The sequence below is a fragment of the Dreissena polymorpha genome, chromosome 12 (genome assembly GCF_020536995.1).
Source record: "Dreissena polymorpha isolate Duluth1 chromosome 12, UMN_Dpol_1.0, whole genome shotgun sequence".
NCBI classification, from domain to species: Eukaryota; Metazoa; Mollusca; class Bivalvia; order Myida; family Dreissenidae; genus Dreissena; species Dreissena polymorpha.
In genome coordinates, this window is record NC_068366.1 from 55,512,365 (window position 1) to 55,539,970 (window position 27,606).

The 27,606-nt window shown below is 32.1% G+C and overlaps 1 protein-coding gene and 1 long non-coding RNA gene across 8 annotated transcripts; one reads left to right on the plus strand and one right to left on the minus strand.

The window, feature by feature from the left end:
• LOC127853301 (baculoviral IAP repeat-containing protein 7-B-like) lies at positions 1–25,326 on the minus strand. 6 transcript variants are annotated; one of them, XM_052387711.1, is made up of 9 exons: positions 25,214–25,326; positions 21,065–21,723; positions 19,774–19,925; positions 19,421–19,499; positions 18,964–19,092; positions 18,393–18,568; positions 18,037–18,184; positions 17,643–17,744; positions 16,872–17,516 (listed from the first exon to the last, which is right to left on the minus strand). In XM_052387711.1, exons 2-9 carry the CDS (start codon positions 21,687–21,689, stop codon positions 17,326–17,328), a joined length of 1,602 nt encoding a protein of 533 aa, XP_052243671.1. In that variant the 5' UTR covers positions 21,690–21,723; positions 25,214–25,326; the 3' UTR covers positions 16,872–17,325. The 6 variants fall into 6 exon arrangements, 5 of the variants coding, with proteins under 5 accessions (XP_052243668.1, XP_052243671.1, XP_052243670.1 ...); XM_052387710.1 differs by lacking the exon at positions 25,214–25,326 and adding an exon at positions 24,932–25,155; XM_052387708.1 differs by lacking the exons at positions 16,872–17,516; positions 25,214–25,326 and adding an exon at positions 1–678 and having other exon boundaries at positions 21,065–22,047.
• On the plus strand, positions 19,848–27,381 carry LOC127853302 (uncharacterized). 2 transcript variants are annotated; one of them, XR_008036557.1, is made up of 4 exons: positions 19,848–19,965; positions 20,781–20,985; positions 26,836–27,010; positions 27,236–27,381. It is a non-coding gene; the product is annotated as an uncharacterized LOC127853302 (long non-coding RNA). The 2 variants fall into 2 exon arrangements; XR_008036556.1 differs by lacking the exons at positions 19,848–19,965; positions 20,781–20,985 and adding an exon at positions 24,529–24,983.
• Positions 27,382–27,606: the final 225 nt, after the last annotated feature.

A 27,606-nucleotide genomic window follows, 5' to 3' on the forward strand; every position in this document is an offset into this window, starting at 1 on the left:
AAAGCATTATACGTTTATTTTATAAAACATGTTATATGATTGTGTGCTATAACATAAAGGAACACAACATATTAAATTGTTTTCATTTTACAATCAAAGCAATCACACGCACAACATGAACGTAATTGAAAGAACATGTATTAATACAATGTCGCACTTAAATTATGATTTGATATAAAAGTACATCTCTTTTCATGATAAGATCATAACCAGACACGCGTTACTATGTTTTTATCGATACTGAGGATTGTTATATATATATAATATTGCGTTTGCATTTTTCATTAGATGTACTTACATTGTATGCATCAATCAGTTGTACATTTACGTGTTATGCAGAAACTGAAATAACATTTATTAAACAGTTAACGCCTGTCTCGAAAGGAATTTTGGTTGAATTATTTGAGAAAATTTGTTGTGAAACCAGTCTGTTAAGTTTTAGATAGTTTGCAAGGGACCTTAATGTCTTGGTGTATTTCAGAACAATCTACGTTAGGAATGTCTGGACGCTTGTTTGTATAGTCTGCTGGCAGACAGGACATTTTGCGATTCCACGTGCACAGTCCGTGCACATCCGATGGTGGGCGCATGGTAGGAACAGGACATTGGCGTCGTTGGACTTGCATCTCATGCACAGAAGTAAGCTCTTCAGTCGCTGGTTTTCTGTAATTGGGTCTTCTGAAATATTACTACAGATTTTGCAGTCAAATAGATGTAATTATTTACGCAGCTCAATTATGAATTTCCTATGCTAACTGTAATGGTCACTTGGTGCATTAATCATTTCAAATACAATCAAAACCGTTAACATGAAAGCAATCTTGACTGATCTGGTCACTATCTGCGTCAGTACCTTGAATTTTCATGATTTCGATTGAAGCGATGACGTCATTAATGATTGGTATAGTTCCTGGAAATTACAATGAATAATCATTATAATAATTATTTTAATAATAAACACAAAACAACAACATATGGTGTTCGTGTTGATGTGTTGCTGAGGACAAAGTAAACAAATACTATTTTATATACAATTTCAAAGATATATGATGTCATAAAAGCTCCGTATAGTTTCTGGAAAAGACTTACAGCAGTTTATCTAACCTATCTTGTGATTTTTCTTGAGAAAAACGTTAAACAAATATTTTGACTTTAAACGTGATCGTGTGCGACGTTTTTTATATAATGTTTTTTTTTAACTAATTGATAAGAGTATCCCTGCAGTAAAAAGCAACATTTTATACACATGAATGTATGCATTAAAAAAGAAATTCGCATGCTGTGTGTAACAATATAAAAGATTATAAGATATATGATAACCATTTACAAATAAATCGTAATGACCTTATGGCCTTTTTAAATAAATAAAATTATTGTACAGAATCATAATTTTTATAATTAACAATACACTATTCGTGTTGTACGATTGACTGGAATTTTAACCATGAAAGTCCCGTGACGCAACCCAGTGTGTAAATACAATTCGGTGCACTTGACCTTGAGTAATGGACTTAATACTTAACTTTATTTCATAACATATCAATGAACACTTAATATTTGTACTTATAAATCACTATAGATATAGAAATATTGCTTAACAACCAAATGGCTTATTAACCTATATCACGCATCAGAAAGTTGGACAGGTGTTTAGCCTTAAACAGTTATATCATGTATTAATTAAATTGTAATTCTAATTCAGTTGTAGGTTGATATTTTCTTATATTGACATTACATTTAAAATTCAACGCAACGATGTTCAGGTTTAGCTACGTATACAACTATTATTACTAATTCCAGACTAAACTATAGGTTCGGTGAGCTTTAAATAACACATTGCTTAGTATTGACGTGATGTTTATATTTAGATAATTTGGTATCCCGATTTAAATAGTATCAACACCCATAATCAAACGATTATCCGTGCGTGATTTATCGATAGATTGACAAACATTTATATGTATAGTGATGTAATCATTATTCGACTAAAACATTAATCTGTGCAGTGTTTCAACGATATTTCGATACCGTTTATGAACGAAACCACATTTAAATAAAAGATGAAGTGTTACCCGCTTGTATGCGTCTTCAACAGACTAATTAACGGAAGTTATAACAATAAAGGTAAATGAATCTATGTTATTTGTTTGCAGGTTGTTCGACATATGTCAGTTACATTGCAGTAAGTAAACCTACTCACACTTTTACTGGTCAAGATTTTCTGACGTCGGTCGTATTTGCAACTTGCAAGTGCAACGTAGGTCTAAAAACGAGATATAATGATTATCAGCAGCTCCACATTACATGCGGCACACACATTAAATTAAATTATTTAAATACGTTTTTTTAAAGCTATTAACAAAAGATATTGCTTAAAGTCGGTAAAATTTCTTTAACCGCCCTTATTTTTCATTAATTTAATTTAGGAAGCCACTTTCGATTTCGAAACTACAACAACTAATATGCCTTCTGGTTGTCTCCCCTGCTGTAGGTTACATTATACTTAACAATCGAGTATTATAGTGGCTCAACTCTCTAAAAACAATCATCACAATTACTCGAAGTCATATTAGACGGTTTACACATGTTATATAAATTAATAAATATTTGACAAGTCTTAATCAACTCGCTTTCAGTATTAAGTATTAAACCACTATCTTACATGGTCAGGTGATTCCACATTATGATCTTATTGATATCTTGATAATAAAGCACATTTAACCACATCATGGTTAAAAAAGTGTTTAATTTTAACAAAGGTTTAATAAATCTACTATACGCAACTCTTATTAAAATTATTACAACATTTTGGCTTTTTGCAAATATTGATGTCAGTATTGTTAAAGCATGTTTTTATAATTTAGTAACTACTACGCAAGGTGTCCCAAATATCACAATTTTAATTTAACAGAACAGCATAAAGAAATGCAAGTTAAACTGCTATGAACTGTCATTTTATGAATGTTCAGTTTATCATATGATTTATTACGTTAAAAACGTGTACTTTTAAGCGTTATACGTGTCTTTAAACTTGCCCTACATTCATTGTCATAAAAAGAAAATGATTGCAATGCTGTATATACAAATCAATGACTAACATGTAACGTATTAAAATATAGTATATACTATAACACTGACACAAACTAATAAATTTACTATAATGCCCGTTCCGCGTATAACATGTGTATTCAAACGCAATGTGTTTGTGTGACTGCAATCGAATTCTTACCTTAAAGGGATCTTTTCACGCTTTGGTAAATTGACAAAATTGAAAAAAATTGTTTCAGATTCGTAAGTTTTCGTTTTAGTTATGATATTTGTGAGGAAACAGTAATACTGAACATTAACCATGCTCTAATATAGCCATTATATGCATCTTTTGACGATTTTAAAACCTAAAAATTATAAAGCGTTGCAACGCGAAACGATTGAATTATTTGGAAAGTTCTGTTTTTGTCGTTAAATTTTGTGAAACTACGAAGATTGCTTATATGAGGTATAAAATACGTCAAGAATGTGTACTTGGCGGAATAGCTCAGTAGGTTAAAGCGTTTTTACTTCAGGACTCTGGCAGGACTCCAGGGGTCACTGGTTCGAAACCTGCTCCGGGCAATGTTCTTTTCCTTTTTTTAATTTTTTTCTTGATTTTTTACGGGAGCTTTTACGATCCAATGTTTACATTTATCAATATAAAGCATTTAATGAATAAGTTAAAAAAAATGCCAAAATCTGTGAAAAGGCCCCTTTAAGAGTTGTTTGTTTTAAAACATGCAACATTGCACAAATTGCACATTTCATTATATTAACTTAAAATATATGTACTAAATTATATTCGGTGGGATTAATTTACGATTAGGTCAAACACACGGTTATAAACATAAGCTTAAATACCCAATAACATGATGTTGAAGCAGCGAATATTCGTCTGTGTCTGACTCATACACGTAGCGTCAGGGCGGGTAATCAAGACTTCATTTGACAAAGCTTTTTGGCTCTCGTTGCTTAAATCGTAAACTCCATTAAATTAAATTTGTCGGATAGAGAAGTTACCAGTGCATATGTATTAAATCAAATGTGCTATTTAAGGGACTGTTAACCACGAATGACGAAAAAAGAAAAGTTCTAAAGTACCGTATTTTTTACAATTGTTAGTTTATATTGATTCAAATATAACGACTGGTATATTACATTACTTAACAAAAGTTCATATTTTCAGTATATTCGGTAATAAAATTTTGCGATGTGAAATCGAAAGTACATCGCGAAAATAGGTGGCATAACGATTTACACACTATAAATGACGCAAGTAGATTGATAATTTTATATATAAAATATACACAATTCACTACGCATGCACAGTTAGCATTTCTAGGTTTTCCACGTGTCAATGATGATCAATCTACTGTCGTTATTTATAGTTGACTGATAGTTACCTGGTAGACATACACAGTAAAATGTATTACCAAATATACAGAAAATATGAAAACTAAACAAGTTTTTTTCAAGTAATGTAATATACCAGTCGTGATATTTTAATCAATATAAACTTATAATTGTAAAAAAATACGGTATTTTACAACTTTTCTTTTCTTCGTCGTCGTGGTTGACAGTCCCTTTAAATATTTGCGATCAGATACAAAGGTCGATTGTATGTGTGCACCGTACGCTCGCTTATTTGCTTCAGGCGCAGTCTATGTTAAGCGTCCATCGTCGTGAACTTTACGTAGTCGATTTGTTAGCGCCTTACACCTTAAGAGAGGCCGCATTTTTCACTCAATCTTGGCGTAACCTTGCTAGAATGATTTTCTTGAATCTGAGATAAGTGTGTCCAAGTTAAACTTGGAAAAAACTTGTTACCACTTAAAAGGCATATTTGTTGCACACTTGTATGACACTTGATAGTAGTGTGCATCTTTAAAATAGCTATGATATTTTTCAAATGATGATCAAGCGGACACGAGGTCCTACGCACGTTTGAATTCGGGTCATAAATGGTACAACTCTCATTCACAATGTCGAAACACCACCATAACAGCTTAGATTATTATTCAATTTAACAAAACACGGTCAAAATTATTATATCGACAATTTCAATATCATGATCGAGTCTTTGTCAATTAGGGTCATAAACCTGGTCACATGGTCAGGTCGACGATAATATGTGTACATTTAACACAGGTGAGCTCTTTAGACCATCGTGGCTATCTTCTTGTTGTTGTTTTTTTTACAGCAGTCACGATTTTGCTCTTTCTAAATCAAAAGAAAAGACATGCCTAGCTTCTAACAATTGTCAGCTCGTTACCCGCAATATAGTTCTCGGTCTGACAAACTCAAAACATTTGGGGCATTGCCGTATAGAGAACCTAGCAACCACGAATGTGTAAACGCTGGCTTTTTCTTCAAAGTGAGCTAACCTATTGTAACAATTTACGGTAAGAGAAGCATATATACCACAATGATTAAAGAAACTGATAGGACCGGTTGATTTAACATAATTGCGTTTAATTGTGATAACGAATAAATTACACTTTTCAATCACTAAATTTTCTTACACACAATGTTTGCATGTTCACAATTCTAATCATATAATCATTTAAAGTTATATTATATAACTCTAGTACAAAAAAATTGGCTCGAAGTGTGTAATTGCAGTTTTAATATGTAACAAAAATATATAAATACTATTATATGCAAATAATTAACGAATAAGCCTACAATTATTCATATTATATCAAATATAAAACAATTCATTCAAAACATAGCACATAACCAATAAACAACATTTGTTCTATAAACATCAAGTAAATGGCAATGATCTCAGTCATTCTGCCTGTCAAGATCCCTTACGGATTCCAAAATAAATTACTGTAACATTTTTTATTTCTTTTTTTGTAAGTGAAGACACTGACACGTGATTAAAGCGTAAGTTTCCAGGAATGAATGAGCTTGTACCTTGGAATACAAGGCCTCGTTGAAGTAACAACGATGTCTTGCTATATATATGTAGTTAGCGTTGCATGGGGATTCTTAAATTTATAGTTTGTGATATGTTTGGGTATGTGTTAGCCGATAAAAAACGATGTGTTTTAATGAAGTTTATTAAATATCGCCTTCAATTATGATATCGACCTGTTTTTTTTTTCGCTTTTTACTCTTATACGTAAGTAAAAGAACGTTATTTGCTTCTATTCGTTACTGTTTTCTGTGAGTCAAAAGCTTGCCTTCATTAACTTGTACGTATGTTTCACGTCTTGTTAAAACATAGAGATACGTTCTGTGTTTTGTTTCATGTTTTCCATTTAGCACGCGTTGCACTTGTCATCATCAAAAAACATATCAAGCTAAAAATATATCTTTTTAGGTAAGTACTTCGAAAACGTACATAAATAAAGACTTGCATTGTTTCTAGTTTTATAGTGAAATTCAATAACCGAATTGTTCATGTAAGTTACACTATGTTTTAGTATTGATCAGGTCTTGAAATACAGCGCTAACTCACAACAGTAGAAATATTGACTTTGAAAGTTAAGAGTGAAAATAAAAAAAATGTATTGACACATATCTGTAACATGTAAACTTATTGTAACTTAAACAGCGGGAAGTCGATTTTTTTTTTAATTTTAATTAATAATTTTAAAAGCGTCCACTCGTCATTTTCATGGGAAATTGTGTATCGTTCTGCATCATGCAGGGACCGATCGTGAAGGGTAAATCTTAAATCACATTGTCAGAAGGCTTTCTGAAGATTCCGAACCAATATCGATGCGTTTCAAAACTTTTTCGCAAGTGGTTTGCCAAACATCTTGAAAAGGTCCCAAATTAAAAAATCCGGCGTCCAAATGTTAAAACGTCCTAAATGCCAAAAATTGTTGCGAGTTCGATCAGGCACCAAAGATTCAAAAGGTCTCATTTAATCGTAAATGAAAAAAACGACTTGAAATAACATACGGATTTTGAACGTTAGAATAACATACGTGGACATTTGGAGTGTAAATATGTGCAAATTACTGTGACAGATACACTTATTGAAACCAAAACAAATTATAGTATCAAGACACTTTTTACAAAGAAAATAAAAAGTGATGTCTGTTGTTTACTGTGTTAACCTCTGATCTTGTTACGTATACAATTATTAATCAATTACTGTCAGGCATTTTTGTAAGTTTAATTCGTCTTTCGAGAACATTAAATTAACATCCGGAAAGTACGCTGAAATACATGGAAAGGACAGGTTTTCGGTATAGTATTGCTTGTGTGGACAAATACTTATTGCTGCCTGTGTCTGTATAAAGATGAGCCGCTTGATCTTAAAACTTTAACAATAATGACCTATTGTAATTGAAATTGTTTTGGAGTAACAAATCATCTATAAACGTATGCAATGTTTGTATAAACACTTGGATTACAATATAAAGAAGTGAAACTCCAGCTGCTGGAGCAGTATTGAATTTTCATTAAAAACAATTAGTTGGTCCTTTATTTAAGGCAAGTAACCGATTGCCCAAACAGTACAAAACAGCACAATACAGCACAATACAAACCAACATAAACACAAAATATGAATAAAGCTGGAGTCACCGCCTTGGAACGGTGAATGCAAAGCAATGGGGGTTTAAACCTGGTTATAGAGCGCTCAACCTCACACCTGGCCCAGCAATATTCATAATACATTTAAGTGTAAATAAAATTTAACGTCATAGCATTGTAACTCAAATTAAACAATAATAAAAGGGAATTAAAACGCATTCAATTTAATTACTATTTAATTACTCAATTGCATTGAAGATACAAGAGTAACAGAGTTACAACTTTTTGACGAACGATCAAATAAAACTATTAACAATTGTCAACTACATTCCTTCTTTATAGAAAAAGATTTGAAAATATAGTTTCATGGAGTTAATATCTCAGATAATCATCGCGCAAACACAGGAAGAAGCAGCAATAATGGGTGTAAAAATTCCATATTACATAGCTTGGTTGTTTATGTGACTGCTTAAAAAAAATAAAAAATAATTAAATCAAACAAGAAACGCCTATCAGAGAGAAAATATAAATAAAATGGAACGTTATAAACCCAATGACCTATGCATGTAGATTACAACTGGGAAAGTCGGTCGTATGACATCACAAAAATCCATAATGACATAATGACGTTAACAAATTCCAGGGGCAGTACTAAATAAAAATATTAATGGGGCTGTGCTACTAATAAAACAAGTTTAGGTGATTTAATATTAAGAAGCAAATGAATAAAAATGGTAATTCCATTAAAGCGACATTATTGGAATCAAACAGTATATAGGTGTTTTGACAACTGAAGACAGAAATGATTTGATGTACGATTTGAGTCCAAATGTAGTTTTCATGCAGATTTGTTCGTACGACACAATGACACAATTTTATTAAACAGTGAAAAATGCCTATAATGTAGTTTTCATGCAGATTTGTTCATACGACACAATGACACAATTTTATTCAACAGTGAAAAATGCCTATAATATTACTAATGATTCCAAATTTTAAGGGAAGAAAGATATAGTGAATCGAAAACCATCAAGCACGTATTTTTAAGTACATAAGCATCGTATACTTTTGATAAAAACAAGTTAATTAAATTGAAAAGTTTAATATGAACATTTGGTTTAACATATTTTAATTTGCGGACACGCTTCAAAACATCTCCGTAAAATGATGGATGGGAGATTCCATTATTTAAATGCCATTTTAAAGAAACATTATATTTTGAAATTAAATCACCATACTTAGAGTAAAATCTAGCAAGTTTATTTCTTAGGTTATGATATAAAAAGCCTTGTATTAGCAATTTTTTAGTTAATATTAGATTACGATCATTAAAATCTTTAATACACGAACATGCTCTGGCATAACGTACCAACTGCGAAATGTAAATACCATAGGAAGGTCCTGTAGGGATGTTGCCATCTAGAAACGGAAAATTCACAATTTCAAAGTTAAAATCGTCCCGTTTGTCGTATAAACTAGTTTTGATCAAATTATTATTAATAGTTAAATGTAAGTCTAAATACGCAGCGTCTGTATTGGATATACACGATCTATTTAAGACTAGTTCTTTTGGGTAGATTTTGTGAATATATTGTTCAAATAATGGATTATCTAAATTAAGTATGTCATCAATGTACCTACTAGTAAGGTTAAAACAATTAATCAAATCTACTTGCTTAGTTTTAGATAATTCTAACATAAATTCGCTTTCATAACAATATAAAAAAAGGTCAGCTATAAGTGGCGCACAATTAGTACCCATAGGAACGCCAATAATTTGTTTAAATATTTTACCATTAAATTCAACAAACAAGTTATCCAAAAGAAAAGTAAGTGCTGCACAAAAGTCAAGACCAGTCCAAATGATGTAATTATCTAATATCTGATTAGTAAAAAAAGCTGTTTTAGTGTTTAAAGCTAGATACAAACACTTCTCTCTAGCAAAAGTGTTTTCAATCAAAGAAACAAGTTTGGATTTTATTAAAGCGTGAGGAAGCGTTGTATATAGTGTAGAAAAATCATAAGTACAAGTAGTATATGAAACATGTTTTAAACCTCAACCTTATTACTTTGGGGCCATTTTTCAATCTTATCAAACGAACATATAAAATTCAATACCCATCACTAAACTTGCGTTATTTTCACAAGCGAATAACTTTGTAAGCATGCCTTTTAGTAATATTAAAAAAGAACACGTTCCCAAGATACTTTAAATCGCATGTTTGCCTGTTTTATGATAGAGGCGTAACGAATGTCTATTAAACGTCACCAAAACATATGTATTTTAACGTGTCTATTTAAACTTTAGGGATCGCCAGATTTTAACGACACTTCACAAAAATAATCCTCTTTCAAAGTTGTTCAAATCGTTCCGGTCTGCTGCGTATGTAGCTCAACAGAGATAAAAGTAGATTTATAAGAATACACTTAAACAACTCATATTTGCTACGTAACATCGCATAGTAGATTCTACTTAGTTTGTTCAAGTGACGTCTCTTTGAGTTACAACTGGCCATGCTTTCAAAATATTCTCTAAAACCGCAAATTTAATGTATATACTATTTGGAGTGTAACGTCGCATAGTTTTACTCTACTAATATGTTCAAAGCATGCATCTTGGGTAAAACTGGCCACGCCCCAGGGGTCGTATGATTAATATAGTCTTATTTAGTAAAACGTAAGAGTTAACATATTTGGTGTATAACGTTGTATAGGGGTATTTAACTCGGTTTGTTCAAAAACGCCCTGTGTTCCAAATTGACATAGTCCAAGTGGACACATGATTAATGAAGATTTATTTATCACATGCTATACCCTGTTTCCCATATAATACAACCATTACATATTTTTTTTATATAACACATGTGTAATACAACATTTTTAAGCGTTTTCATTGGCTTAGTTTTCGTTTATTGACCAATCGCATTTTGTTATTTTGCTAAAATGACGTTGCAACGTCAAATGACGTCATGAAATGTAAACAACATTCGGGATTTATCATTATGTTTGCGTGAATATTTATTTAATTTTCTCATTTAAAAGCATGTGATAAAAAAGATCTGACACTCGTTGTCATATCATACCATATTTTATTAAACTCGTCCAGGAAATTCGTTAGTAAGCTCGCCAAAGGCTCGCTTACTAACAAAAGTCCTGAACTCGATTAATAAAATATGGTATGATATGACAACTCGTGCCAGATCCTATATATATTGAACACTCATTAAAGCTTCTCTCTTTTAAGTCCAAGAGCTTTGAAAACAACAGTACCATTATGTTTTATATGTCGCATGTAACATCATATTGTGATCCCCTACTACATCCGTTCAAAATATAGCCCTGGGGTTGAAGTTGGTCTTGTCTGGGAGGGGGGGGGGGCGTGTTAAAACGTGTTTAAAGTATTTATAAAGCATGATACATTTTCTGAAAATAATAAAACACCCGTTGTGAACTTTGGCATGTGACGTCAAATAGTAGTCCTTTACAAAGATATTTCAAATCATGACCCTGGGTTCGAAAATCTCCACGGCCAATCAGTTATCATGAACCGTCTTAGCCCTTTTTAGATACGTAGGGATAAATCTTGTTAGCTTTTCTATATTGAAATCCTCATTCGACTTTTAATATTTCGTTACGTTTGAGAGTTGTATTAATAATTGCTCTGACAACTGGGGTAATTGTATATGTTTAAATACCTATTTATCTCCTTTCAAACTATTTAAACAAACATGTATTTGCAGCATTAACTTAAAAAAAATCTGCATTAAATAGAAAAAAAGTTTAAACTTATCTACACGTTTTGTATATGTATGGAAAGGTGACTACATTTTGGCTAACAAGTAAAATGAAACATCAGACGTTAACATGAACTATGATACATATTTTTACAATGACGACTTTATTCAAGTTATATATAAAGCCCTTACTGCACAAATTATAGTTTAAAACATATGTAAACCATGAAATAATGTTGTTCTCACAAACACAATGTTGTTAAGTCAGATAGATTCCCAAGTATGGTGATGTCTGAAAATCCATGTTTTTTTTGGAATTCCTTAAATTCACGTTTTATTTAATTTCGTTAGGACTGAAATTTATACATGTGTACCAAAATTTGCATTCCCAATCCAAAACCCGTTTACACCTGACATACTATAATGTACTCTTTTAAGTAAACTGATATCGCCTGATCGACACATACCAAGAAATAGCTAGTTTTATCGAGTGTTAGTACACTCCTTCTGTTTGTATCAGAAAGGATATTGTGCAATACATGTATTCTAATAATATGGAACATCATTTACTTGTAAATGTGTATTTTGAGTTATTGCCTTCGATATAATACGACTATTTTTGATAGATTTTCAGAGTTAATATAATTGTTCAATCATTGGTACATTGCTGAATATCAGACATAGAAATTACCGATTGAATGCGCGTATAAAAGAACAACATCATACCCACTTATGTACATCTGTCAACGTACGTCGTACATTTGTGGGTTTAACAACGCAATTCGTAATCACACCAATGACTTCGACGATATATATATATACAACGCATACACTGGTCATACGAAAGTTTATTACGTATGTTATTAACTCTATAAAACAAAACTTCGTTTTGCCTTTGCATATTGCGTACGCACATATGATATACTTGTGTTGTATGATGAACACAATGTCAGGTTTGACTAGCCTTTAACAGGTCAAAGCCATGGATGGTTTCATTAACACGTCCGGTAGGATTCCCTCAGCATAATCCTATTTATATTTCGTGTTTTGTTCTATAAATGGTCCCGTATTGTATAAACAATTAATTACTGGTCAATAATTTAAAAAAGGACATTTCACTCCTGATAATATATTTTTGTGTTTTATTATACCTATATTAAATAATATAACATTTATTATCTGTATCGTTTCATAGATTGTCATACAAAGTAATTAATATTTTACCGTCAAACTTTGACTACTTCATTGACCAGTTTACTTTGATAGAAATTACTTCACTACTTTTTATAAAAACATAATACAGATCCATCGACAGCGTGTGTATATTTACTAATTCGATGTTTATAGATTGTAACAATATTGAAGCCATTGAAGAAAAAATATAGCGTTTTGGTATCGTATTAAATTGTATCATGTTATGTCAATAGTACACATATTCCCCCACATTTGTCTTAAAGCTTTACGCGTGTTAAGGCTGTTTTAAGGCCAATATTATACTTCAGATCTATTTGTGTGACCTTGCCCTTTCAGGTTTGTAGACGAGTTATTCACGAACCACGCCGTCTCCTCATGGTGAGCATGTAACATGAGAGGTGATGAACAATTAGGTGAGGCAGGCTCAGGGGAACCATTTTATAAGCAGAATGATCACGTTTGGCGTATGTTTTACATGCGTCTAGTTAACATTATAATTATAGCGTGAGCACTTCTTTTCTACCTGGTTGCAAATATACTGATCTTGAGTTTGTGTGATTATGCAGTGACATGGACCGTTATATACAGCGGAGCACATACATGTTACTTAAATGTCGGTTTTAAATACAGTAATTTACATCGAAATAGACGATGTTATGTTCGTGGTACTCTAATTATATGCATAACCATATCTCCAGCATATGCACTATTATGTTTATTCATACATTTTTAATATAAAGTAAAGTATGTATTAATTTGTTTTAGATGTGTTATTATCATCTACGCACAATCGAGTTTGTATTGAATAACCTCAAGCTAAATCTTGATTGTGTTTGCACTTACTCCCGCCGAGTCAAGCCATTTCAACGTTTTTACAGCGATAATTGAAATGCAGTATTAAGCTGCGAGTAATCAAAACATACAATTAAGATTGAGTTGGCAACATTTTATTTGTAAGACGGAAATTTGAATAAGGCAATTGTTTTCAATTCATGATTAATGCATGTATTTAGCATCGACAAGTATCGTTGAGTAACGTCATACGATTGTTGTCTTACGTTGTCTAGAATGAACAAGATGCAAAACGTGTTTTGTCATTCTTTTCGAAATAATGTTAATTTCAATTTGCGTGACCATTTCCGATATCGGAAGCGAACAACGAACCCATGTAGGAATAATTTTATGGCTGTATGCCAATAGAAAAATGTCTTTAAGATTAACTTGTACTTTTATTTAAAATCGTTGTTTTTTGTGATAAAATACATACCTACACATGTTTCAGTATCTTAATACATTTACTTTACAAATTACAATGTACAAATTACAAAAAAAGATAACTTTAACATTGCAGTAGTTCATGTTTTAATTTAAATATCGGAAAACGCCTTTGACCATTAACATACAAGCAAATAAAATATAGTCCAAGTGCATCATTACAATACAAATGCATTCATGTTAAAAGACATAAACTACAATGAACATCATATATTAACGTGTATGTATTACAATCAAACGGTAAGAGAAAACAAGTTATAAATAGGTAGTATATTTCTGCCCAATGCAATATGTATTTAAGAAGCAATTAATACTTTTTTCCTCACAGGGTTCAGTGTCATCAATTATGAATCCGGTAACATTGTGAATGACTATAGTACTTTGACAAAACAGTATGCGTTTAAATGTTAGTCAATGTTTGCAGTTGGGTCGAATACAGTTAGTTGTTCGTAGATCTTTATAGATTAAGCAAGTTAGATCTAATTGATATTCGGATTCAACTTCTACTACTACTACTACTACTACTACTACTACTACTACTACTACTACTACTACTACTACTACTACTACTACTACACTACTACTACTACTACTACTACTACTACACTACTACTACTACTACTACTACTACTACTACTACTACTACTACTACTACTACTACTACTACACTACTACTACTACTACTACTACTACTATTCTACTACGACTACGACTACTACTACTACAACTACTACTACTACTACTACTACTACTACTTCTACTACTTCTACTACTACTACTATTACTACTACTACTACTACTACTACTACTACTACTACTTCTACTACTACTACTACTACTACTACTACTACTACTACTACTACTACTACGTCTACTACTACGTCTACTTCTACTACTACTTCTACTACTAGTACACTCCCCGATAACATCTTTGAACGATTACATTGTTTCTTATAAACAGTGTGCATCCGAGATTCAGGGGATGTTGCACATTTATCAAGACTGAATTTGTTTGAAAACACATAGTTAAACAATTGTGTCCTTATCTATTGAACCTCCACGTTGGTAGTTTGGCGAAAATTAACTGAATTTATTTTCAAACATGACATCATGAAGGACTTTTGTTTTAAGATTGTTATATATTTTGTGGACCATTTAAGATATGTTATATGTTTACAGCCCGGATGCGTATCTTCGACCTTTACATATATGTACTGTGTGTAGTGTACTAAAATTGACATTTCGAAATGATAATCATATGCTGTATTGATGTTTCGTGGAAACCCAAGCACTATCAAATTGACATTTTGAAATGAAGAACGTATGTTGTATATATACGATCATGTGCGGAAAACCTGATGGGATGTCCATCGTTCCGTTACATATACATACGCATTTATGTCGTAGCAAAATATTGAATAACACATTCAAATATGTGTATTATACTGAAAAAAACTGAGTTTTGTTTTTAAACGGCCACACTACATGTTTCTGCATTTGCATTTATTTTTAATTTTACGTTTGTTCGTTACTTCTACGCAAAGAATTAATTTGTATTGTACTAACGACTTTTATCAGAATTATTTAAAGATGTTACCATCTATGATTTCATAAATGTGTATCACACCTGTGTATCGATTTAAAATATATATGCCAGTATAACCATGGGGAATATAATATGTACGCATAATATAATCACATATAGCTTGCCAGCAGATTGTCTATTCACCGCCTTCATTATTGCGACAGTGCAGTTTTATGGACTACCATAACGTGATTATACCGAACAAATATATAATGGTTTTAATATATAATTATATTTATGAAGTTCACAATTAAAATTAGAATTTGCTTTACTTTTAACAAATGCACATTTTTTTGTCTTAATAATAATGAATGTAAAGATACGTTTGAGTTTTTGTTGGTTTATTATTCCGTTTTACCCGTCAACGTTTTACTTTCAATTAATAGAATAACATTTAATTTAAATATTTAAATGGTCATTTAAAAAAGATACACAACCTATGATGTGTTTTCAAGTCCATTGCCAGCACACTGTTCGGTTATTTTCAACATTTGTATTTTATTTATAATATTTGTTTGTATTGATTGCTTTTTAAGCAAACAGTAAGACGATTACTTAAGTTTCAACAGTAAACTATTTATAACATACTAACGAGCTTACGAGGTCTTGTTGAAGCGGTTCCCTGTTTAGGTAGTATATTTAAAAAAGAAGAAACATAATATGATGATATGTAATATAAACGATAACACGCAAGAGCTTTGCAGGACGTCCATAATCGGCACTAACGGCATAATGGCTCTCGGCTTGATTAATTCAATAAGCTCAATGTTCTCAATTAAATCAAGCGAAAACGCTTTTGTTTTATTGGACATGTAATAGACCAATTTAATTATTCATTTGATGTAATTTTCAGTCAATCAATATAATACAACATTGTAATTGTTTAAAACATGTCTTAAAAGCACACATTGAACTATTGACACGAATATTAAAATCGCTGCGATAACTATGGTTTTCATCATCAAATGCGCAAAAAGAAATGGTTATCAAATTAATAAATAAAATAAATCCCCCAGTCTTTACATCCCGCGAAACCCTTCAGGTATCGAACTTCTTGTAATTGTCTTCAGAATAAGATGCAGTATAAAATTTCATTACATTGAACAAAATCATAACATACGAAATGGTGTCTGTATATATATGTAAATTGCCATTTGAATAGCTTCTTGTCCCTCCAACATTCGTTACATCTTGTAAGTGTTTGGAAGATGACAATACAATACATATGTATAACAAAATTAAACACGCACAAGTTTGTGTCCAAACTATAAGCGTCTTGTTAATTCCCTTTAAATAGTGAGCGTTGGGGCTTACACTAGTGGGACTGCAGATTTTAATTTTCCCGTCGTCATACAAATACAAATCCTGTTCAGTTAATATGTCTTCTACGTTTATATCAATTGCGACACTTTACCTAAATTTATTTTAGGTTAATCGTATATTTAAAGCAATTAGCCAACTGCCTATAAGTCAAAAGACAATATAAAAAATTCAACCCGAACAAAAGTCAAAACACAAGAAATACAACTGTGATGAACCCTATGGGCGATCAGACATAGCATTAAGTGTTTAATCGGCACAAAGGCACGCCACAACTTCATTTAGCTTACACAGTCATATATAACAGTTGCATTTGTAACCTTTATTTTAAATAGCGGTAACAGATAACGTTTATTCGCAGTATTATAACAATTGTATTCCTGTTTGCAGATAATATTGTAATTAAGGCATTATACAGGTGGAAAATATAACATGAAAAGTACGGTATCAAAGCATTTCTCTATTAATGATATGCAACCAAATTTGTTTCAGTATTTTTGTCAAAGGCAAACTGGCACTAAAACTGAAAGTTGGATATTTCTATTTCGATTCGTCAGGGGTTTGCACCGTTGGAATTCCAGAATAAGAGACATACAAATCGAAATGTCGAATAAATACACTTTTACTTGACATTCTTCTTTTATATTATTTAAGTAAAACCTTTAATGTCTCTGTGTATTTCAGAACAATCTAGGATAGGAATGTCTGGACGCTTGTTTGTATCGTCTCCTGACAGACCGGACATGTTTTGATTCCACGTGCGCAGTCCGTGCACATCCGATGGTGGGCACATGGTAGGAACAGGACATTGGCGTCGTTTGACTCACATCTCATGCACAGAAGTAAGTTTTTAAGTCGCTTGTTTTCTGTAAGTGGGTCTTCTGAAATATAACAACATATTTTACAGTCCAGTAGATGTAATTATTTACGCATATCAATAATGAAATTCCTATGCTAACTGTTATGCTGCATTGGTCATTTCAAGCAAATATCATTCAAATCCTTACCATGAAAGAAATCTTGACTGAACGTGTCACTATCTGCGTCAGTTCCTTGAATGTGCATGCTTTCGATGTAAGCGATGACGTCATCAATGCTCGGTACAGTTCCTGGAAATGACAATGAATAATAATATTATAATTATGATAAAAGTAATAATGATAATAAACACAAAAACAACAACATAATATGGTTTTCTTTATATATGTTGCTGAGAAAAGAATACTAGTAATATACAATTTCAAAGATATATGATGTCATGAAAGATTCGTGTAGTTCATGGAAAAAACTTACAATTATTTATCTAACTTCTCTTATTATTTTTTTCTTGAGACAAACATTAAACACGTATTTTGAAATTCAACTTTATATCATGTGCAATGGTACAAACATAAATGGTACCGATTTTCTTCAGTCGCTTAAGCGCTGTTTTGAATGTGTCACCGCTGAATCCCATTTCGTCGACAACAATGACACGTAACATCTCAAGGTCGCTGTCAAGCGTAATGTCATTCTTATGTCTACTTGCTGGCTCTGTGTTTGTATCGGTCTTTTGTGTGAAAGAAACAGTAAATTATCAGTATGTCTAATTCATTTTTTTCAGAAAACTAATTTATATTTTGATGTAAACTATGCTAGTAAACGGTATCATAATAACATAAAGCTATTGCTTCAGAAACACGCGGTTTATTTATCTTTCAATAAATGTAGATAAAATACGTTTGTAAAGCGAATCCTATCCTACAATGTTGTCTTACATGACGAGACCGAGTCGTTTGCTGTTGAATGTTCTCGATGAAAGTGTCCCCTTTGACTTCTCTTGCAAACCTGCAGGACGGAAACCACCTGCAGTGTTCCGTCCAGGGATCATCGTTTACGTCCCAGTTGCGGAATCCTCCATCGCAGGCGAAACAACGCACGAGATCGTTCTCTCCTGTACATAAACGTGCGCTTTGATCATTTAGCAATACTTACACTAAAAAAATTAGATTACTATGATTTATTTTTTATCTCAAATATGTATAAACAAATCCATAATAATATAAGTTTGATTGATAAATTCAATAACGGTATAATTTGTTGTCATGTTTTTGACATGTTTTTGAAACAAAGTTATAGGTTGAGAAGTTGTTAGATCGATTCGCAAAGTTTTACATATGATATGATATGATGAATGATAAACGATTGTTTTAATTCATCTATGTGCTTATGGAGTAAATCTAAGTCTAAATGCTAGATGCATGCTTGAGGTTGCGTGTGTTGTACCCACAATTTATAGTTCGAAATGTTGATATAAATCAATCGCTGTTTACATACTTGTGTACATACCTGTGTAGAAAAGACCAGCATCTGCCAATTCTTTAGGCGAAATAACCGAACGAAAGTTTGGGTTTAAAAACGTTATCATACGCATTTCCGAAGTGGACTTTTCCGGATGTCGGTATGGTTTGGTCTTACCTGAAAATAGAATTATCGTTTTTCAGAATGCTTGTTCAAGCTACACATACATGTTTGCGTTATCGGTTACTTTAAATTTGAGGAATTCAGCATGAATACAATAATTTGTGAGTGTTTATATTAATGTCAAACTAATAGAAAATTGTAGACAAAAGTGATTGTATAAAGTTAGAATGCACCTGAACAACATTTAAAACAAAATCAATAACAACCAACGCAAGTGGTGTGAATAAATATATTATTTTTAATCGAAGTTAATATTTATCAAGCGCAATAATTGTATGAAACACTCTGCTCTTACCAATACATTATCAAATTGTCTACGTACACTCATTATCTCTGTTTGTTTTGAACTCCTCATACTGCTTTTGGCGAATGTTCTCCGGGTCAGTTGATTTTAACTCATGCTGAAAACACATTATATCTATCAAAATATGTGATAAACATATTCATGGATATATGTATATAGGCTAATTAAAATAAATATATATATATATTACCGAATTATAACTATGCGTTATAAGCAAAAAAAGAAAATAGCTTGTAAATCACCTTTTGGCAATTACAAAGTAAGTTTTGGACTTGTTATAAAGCTATTCAATGTATTGATGTTATGTCAAATAAAAAGAAATAACACTTATTTTCAATTGGTACAAAAATGTTATGTAAACAAAGGTCTACCATTCTGTGATTTAGCTCCTCGGTTCCTAAAATGTGTTCCAGATAAGCGCATTTTGGGGAATATTTTATATGTTCATGTAGAGGGATGTCGACCTCAGAGAAATCTTTGAATCCGATCCCACAACAGAAGCATCGCACGAGGTCTCCAGGGCCTGTTAATAATAACAGGCGATAACAACAAACAAGTTGCGTGTAAGCTAATACGGTATGATATTTAATTTAAAAAACAACAACATATTGATTTATAATATATGCTCATTTATATCAAAGCTCTGTAACATATATAAGTTCATAATTATTGAAAGCTGTTCCCCAGGCGATTTACGAGCAAATATATTGATTGTAGTGTTGAAGCGCGCAAATATTTGCGAGTGAGTTCACTTTAGAGACAAAATATTATTGAATTGCAGCTATTTTAATAACCTTTTCATTATTGCTAATTTTTAGAGGAACATACATGGTGTATAAGGTACTTAGTTTTTATATGAATGATGTAGAATGGTAAATGGTTTAATTGTATCATGGGACCTTTGTAATCTTCGCTAAGGTCATAGTTACTATACAACCTTTGATGTGTAAAAAAATGCAAAAAAATATTATTAACAACACATAAAGCCTGACATAAACCAAACTTTTCAATTTCCACATGCATATATTTTAAAAAGATATTTAGGTCACGGTATAGCACGTTTAAAATCAATGCGATTTTGCAATTCATGTCAACTATGAAAAAAAACACATGCAAATAAACACCATGAAAAAAAGATATTTGTTATGCCGAGTCGCCGTGAAACTATATAATAAGTATGTAGGACAGAAAATACAGCTGACTGTTTTAAGCGGTTTTATGATATAATATGCAGTGTAAAACTGTATGTGTGTATGTATCAATATTAATTATTTTAGTGCAGTACTTTATTCCAAATTACGAATTGTTGTTGCACCCATGTACAAACATTGATGGCGTTTTATTCGTTATTTTATTCAAAGTATCTCTTCCATTTCAGCCATATGATGAAAGATTACAGACATAAAGATGAAATATTGACATTAGACATTGAACTGACAAATTATGTAAAATGCGTGTAAAATAAGGATAAACTGCGTGTACGCGCTAATAATAATTATGAAAAGTTTGTAGGGAAACCAACCCATTTTTTTTAATCATTGGGATACCAGATATTTAACACCAAACTTATACAGTTTTGCAAGGTAAGATTTATTTATTTTTCTTGAAAGTAAATCGTCGGTATGAAATTTTATTTTACAATTCGTAGATAAGTATACTGACCTTTATAAAAGAATCCAGCCATTGTACAGTCTGCTGACGTTGGTTTTATGTGAGGCCATGTTTTATAAGTCTCGATTCTGCTACCTTGGGTGTTGTATGATGGGTATCGACATTTTATGTTTGACGGTAGGCACACGTCCGCTTGAACACTAGATTGTGCACTATTTAACAAAGTGGTCTGTTGAACATTTGTTTCCTGTACAGGTTTACTCTCACTCTCATCGGTTGAATAATTAGCTTTTAGCGAATGCGTGTTCTTTTCATTAGGGCACACGCATACACTCTGCTTATGTTTTTGTCCCAGTGAAATAACGTTTTGGTCGACGCTATTTTTGTTCTTTCGTGTTGCTTTGAAAGAAGTAGTAGTAGCGTTATTTGCTCTCGGACCTTCAAACACATCCTTGAAGATAGATTCATAGCTGATAACATGCACTGGTTGCCGGGTTTCTGTTTCAAGCCTTCCAAACACTTGTGAATTGTCCGCAGTTTTCCTAGCAATCCAATTGCAGTCGTCGGTCGATTTATATAGAACAAATTCATAGTGATTGGCAATATTTGAGACGCGCCATAATTGTGTAAATTGTCCCTTTTCTTTCATCTGTGTAATTTCATCTGGCGTTTCCATAAATACGTAACATGAACAACTTCCATTGTTATTTCTGAAATAAACGTATTTGGTAGTAAATTTTAAAGTTAGAAATGTTAAAACATTACGTATTATCACATCGCCATCTATCCTAAACGCTTTAGGAAATCGTACAGCCACTCCTTTTAAGTCGGGTTTCTTTTGTCTCATTTTAAATTATGATATATCTTCCGATCTGTTCATTTAAAGGTGATCCTCATTTGTTTTTTAAAAATTTATTTAAAATAACAAAATATTTTCAAATCATAATTCAATAATAAAATTATATGGAATAAAATGAGTGTAGTAGTCATGTGATTATCACATGTACACGGCACAATATGGTCACATGAAGTGCGCTTTTCTGAATCAGGAGATCGTAAATACCACAGGCGTTGGTTTTCCAGTTGTTTTTTTTAACTGGGATCCCAAATAAATATTCGCGATAAAAGATAAAAAAAATAGGTTGAATACTCATATGTGGATGAGAAATAAAGTCGTAAGCAAAATCACATAAATCATATTACTCATCATTTATCGCCTGTTTAAAAATATAAGAATACAGTTAAATTAAACATAGAAAATTCTTTGAAAACCCTATGTATATGTATTTTACAAATATACATGAGTATATTATTCATCTCTGTTGATATAATGTTTCGACAGCGAATCACGTCAATTTATATTGATATCAAGCGAAATACTGAATGTACAAATTGAATATAAAGTTAAGAGTGAAGTAAACGGAAATGTGAAGCCTTCCTTAAAATTAATTCGTTGTGAGAAAGAACATAGTCACATCCTTATACATTATTAATTTGCTTCAACACACTTCCTACTGATGTTCGTTTTCTATGTAGCAGTGCAAGGTTAAAAATTGTTGTTCTGATTCAATTTATTTAATATTGTAATTCATATTCGTTTAACTTAGATGTCAAACAACATTGTCAGTTCGTGTTTTAAGTAATGTACATTTACGTTGTTATTTTTAAATCGCAATTTGTTAACCGCATAGTGCATGATGTATTTACAAACCGCTTTATGCTTCATGCATGTTGCTAAGCTGTCAATTTTTAAATTTAACACATTATATCGAAACCACAACTAACATGGAACTATAAGCATGCCAAACCTTGACATGTTTCAAGGTATAGTTTATGTTTCAAAATACAATCAAGGGATTTTATTTTGCTGTTTTAATATATTTGCATGTGATTGTGTCAATGTATGTGAAAGTCTCATGTCACATAATGAATTCGAAAATACGGACTCTTTCATAGACGAGATAATTATCAAGTCCAAAAGCGAGCCAAAGAGGATTTTATGGAAATCGCAAGACGTACATCACTTCACTGATAGTCACTGGTGTTTGATCTTGAATAAAGAATGTACTTTTATTCAATGTAAAGTTTAGTTAAAACCTATTTATTTTAGCTCCATTGCATAGAAAGTCAAATGCTTATTTGAAACGCTCTCGAGTTCGTTAAATGGGACTATAACCAGTACTTGGCGTCGCTGGGGGAGATCTAAAGAACGATCCCACAGTGGGAATCGAACCCTTGACCTCCCGCTTGCAATGTGGACACCATATCTACTACGCCTGCTATTTATACATTCATATCAATACAAAAACAACTTCGCATGATATCTTAATAAATCACGCAGTCGATGCGGTGAAGCTGGCTATTTAAATAGCATCATTGCATCACGTCTGGCCTTGGCTATTTACAACACCCCATAAGTCCCATTAACTGGTTGTTTACGGTAAAAGTAGTTGTCTATTTAAAGGCACCATAGATTTCTACGCCTAAGCGGATTCTTTGTTAGTACTAAGGGTTACAGGCACGATGCCCATTCAGCCACAATTTACAACTAAATTGTCTATAATGTTGTGATAGCGTAAGACGTATTGTATATTATGTTATCTTTAGGAATTGATACGAGTACCCCTGTAATACAAATCGACATTTAATACACATGTAGGTATGCATTAAACAGAAAGTTGCATGATATACAATATATAAGATAAATTATCATCATTTACAAATAAGTCGTAAGAACGAAATATAAATAATAGTTTCTACAGAACCATAATTTTTGTAATTTACAATAAACTATTTGTGTTGTATGACTGACTGGAATTCAAATCATGTAAGTCCCGTGACGCAACGCAGTGTGTAAACATAATTCAGTGCACTTTACCTTGAGTAGTGGACTTTATACTTAACTTTATTTCATAACATATCACGTAACACTTATTTGTACTTATAAATCATTAAAGATATAGAAATATATTGCTTAACCACAAAATGACTCATTAACCTATATCATGCATAAGAAAGTTGGACAGTTGTTTAGCCTTAAACAGTTATATTATTTATTAATTAAATCGTAATCCAGTTGTAGATTGATATAATGCCTTACATTAACATTAAATTTAAAATTCAATGCATCGAGGTTAAGGTTTAGTTACACATAAAATCATTATTTATAATTCTAGACTAAACTATAGGCTCGTGAGCTTTAAACAACGCATTGCTTAGTATTCACGTGATGCCCAAGTTCGATCATTCTGTAGAGGGTTTAACCTGTGTGGTGAAAATCTTTAAATATAAATAAAAGTTTGGTGGACGATAATATGATATATTCTCACTGTGGTATCTCAGCAATTTCATTATTACATAATAAAAAATAATTGATATCATATATTTTTAATACTCGATGGTAAGTTTATGAAACTTTGAATGAAATAAAGTAGTGTCCTATGGAAAAAATCAACAAACCTAATTCATTGGATTGATATAATGTCTCTTTATAATAAAATCTTTTACATTTTATACATGAGGCGCTATCATAATCATAGCCACTATTCATGCACTCGTTTGGGTAAAATATAGTTTTAAAAAAAACAAGGCATCGTGGTATATCCTGTATTCAAGATCGTTTGAAAAATAGTATTTTGCAAAGTCATATGTTTGGAAATTCCAAAAATGTATATTTAGATAATTTGGAACCCAAATCCGTGAAATTGGTATCCCAAATTAAGTTAGTGTAAACACCCATAATCATACACACAATCACACAATTATCCATGAGTGATTTATCGATAGATTAACAAACATTTATATGTATAGTGATTTAATGATTATTCGACACAAATATAAATCTTTGCAGTGTTTCAACGGTAATTCGATACCGTAAACAAACGAAACCACATTTTGCTAAAAGTCAAAAAGTGTTACCCGCTTGTATGCGTCTTCAATTGACTGATTTACGGATGTTATACAAATGAAGGTAAATGAATTTATGTTATTTGTTTGCATGTTGTTCGACATATGTCAGTCATATTGCAGCGGTCAGCAGTCAGTAAACATAATCACACATTAAATGGTCAAGATTCACTGACATCGGCCGTATTTGCAAATGCAACGTAGGTCTACAAGCGAAATATAATGATTATCAGCATCTCCACATTACACACGACACACACATTGAATGAAATTAATTAAATACATATTTTAAACCTATCAACATAAGATATTGCGTAAAGTCGGTCAGATTTCTTAATCAGCCTTTATTTCTCATTAATTAAATTTAGGAAGCCACTTTCGAATTCGAAACCAAACATTCCGTCTGGTTGTCTCCCCTGCTTCTTTGAAGGTTACATTATACTTAATTATCGAGTCATAAAGTGGCTGAACTTTCTTAAAACATCACATTTTACTCGAATTCATGTTTTACGCGTTAAACGGTTGTTCTGATTTAAACTTTTGGACCAATTCAAATTACACGCATAGTGTTCACTTTTAAGTCCTTGAATATGATAAAATGAGAGACTATAGTAAAAATGCAATGAAAATGGTTAAACTCCGACATAAAATTCCTGCTCGTAGTCAGGTAGTAAGCCTTTCACAAACCTCAATAATCTCGGACTTGAAGGCTTGCCTTATTTACCTTATGTTATTTTGACAAAGCAGGCGTTCATATACAAATAAATATCCATAATGTAATAATAGGTTCTACCTAATTTACGGGCTAACGCTTATTTGATTACCATGTAATGTAATAAAAATTTTGACATTAGTGCGTAAAAACATTAAAATAGTTTCAATACAAAAATAATGCATCTAAACAAGTAAATCTTATTTATTTGCTAGATGAAGCGTGTTACATCTGTCAATTCATGTTACAGTTGCACATGTAATTAAATTAAAATAAAAGAAATGTACTAAAATATATTCGGTTTGATTAATTTACTTTTATTTCATACACACGTTTATTAACATAAGCTACCAGACTAAATGACAGGTTGTTGTAGACACGTATTTTTGTCGTCTTACCCATCCACCTAGTGTCAGGGGCAGGAAATCCAGACTACGTTTGGCAAAGCTATTTGGATGTTGTTGTTTAAAATGTAAACTCCATTAAATTAAATTTGTCAGATAGCGATGTAATCCGTGCAAATGTATTAAACCCATTATGCCCTTTAATGTTTGCGATCAGATACATAGTTCGATTGTGTTTATGCATCGTAATTTCGCTAATTTGCGTCAGGCGTATTTAAGCTCACCTGGGCAAGACGTCCTCAAGATGAGCTGCACGTGATAAGTCTATGTTTAGCGTCCACCGTCACGGGCGTTGTGTAGTAGATTTGTTTGCTCGTTGCACCTTTAGAGATGCCGTATTATTCATTCAATCTTGGTGTTACCGTGTCAGAATGTTTTTCTCAAATCTGGGATAAGTGTGTCCAAGTTAAACTTTGAAAAAGCTCGAAACCACTTAGGAGGCACAGTTGTGACACAATTTTATGACACTTGATCATATTGTGCATCTTAAAGCATGACAAGCGTTGTCAAAAACTAGGTCAGCAGATCTTTGGCACGTTTGAATTCGGTTCATGAAGTGTACTACTCTCGTTCAAGATGTCAAAAACATTGTTACCACTATAACAGCTACGTTTATCATTCGATCGTAACGGTCAAAATGATTATTTTGACAATATCAATATCAAGATCGAGTCTGGGACAATTGGGGTAAAAAACTTGGTCACTGGATCAGGTCGTCGACAATTAGTGTACATCAAACATAGGTGAGGACTTTCGCCCATCATGGCTCTCTTGTTATTGTTTTATTTTTTATTTTACAGCGGTCACGATTTTGCTGTTTCTAAATCAAATGAAAAGACATGCCTAGGTTGGAAGAATTGTCACCTTGTTACCCGCAATATAGTTCTCCGTCTGACAGACTCAAGACATTTTGGGCATGGCCGTATAGAAAACCTAGCAACGACGAATGTGTAAACGCTGGCTTTTTCTTCAAAGGTAAGCTAACATTGGTTCACAGTTTACGTTTAGAAAAGCATATATGCAACAATGAATAAAGGAACTGATAGGATCGATCGGGATTAATTGTTATTAAGATCTTTATTACAGTTTTAAAGCATTCACTTAAATAGTGTACTTAATAGAATATGTATTGTATGTTTAAACGAGCGCTAAACTAATCATATATGTAATTATCATTTGTACTAATTATTATTTTGCTAGGTCCGGGCGACCTTGTGCGATGCTTCTGTTGTGGAATAGGACTCAAGGATTTCACTGAATCCGATAATCCTCTGCACGAGCACATAAAACACTCATCAACATGCCCATATCTGAAGTTGCTATATGCATCTCAAGAGCCTAAACTAATACATGTAATTATTTATTACGACTATGTTATGGAAACTATACATGGCCATTTAGTACAACACATTAAAAAAACATGCACGTGAGTCTTTACAGCTGAAGCATTTCTAATATTTAAAATTTTGATTAATACATTATTATGCGCCACACTGTTACATATTCTGATAATGAAACAGCTATTTAACATGAATTCAATTATACAGTAAATGTGAACCAGTTAATGGCCA

Bases quoted from the DNA above. Each gene is read 5' to 3' on its own strand.
- LOC127853301 (XM_052387708.1), bottom strand. From the start codon at position 21,860: ATGAGACAAAAGAAACCCGACTTAAAAGGAGTGGCTGTACGATTTCCT. The intron at 17,745-18,036 runs GTACCATTTATG...TGTCATTTCCAG, and splicing joins TAAGCGACTGAAGAAAATCG to GAACTGTACCGAGCATTGAT. The intron at 679-17,642 runs GTAAGGATTTGA...GTAATATTTCAG, and splicing joins CAGTCAAGATTTCTTTCATG to AAGACCCAATTACAGAAAAC.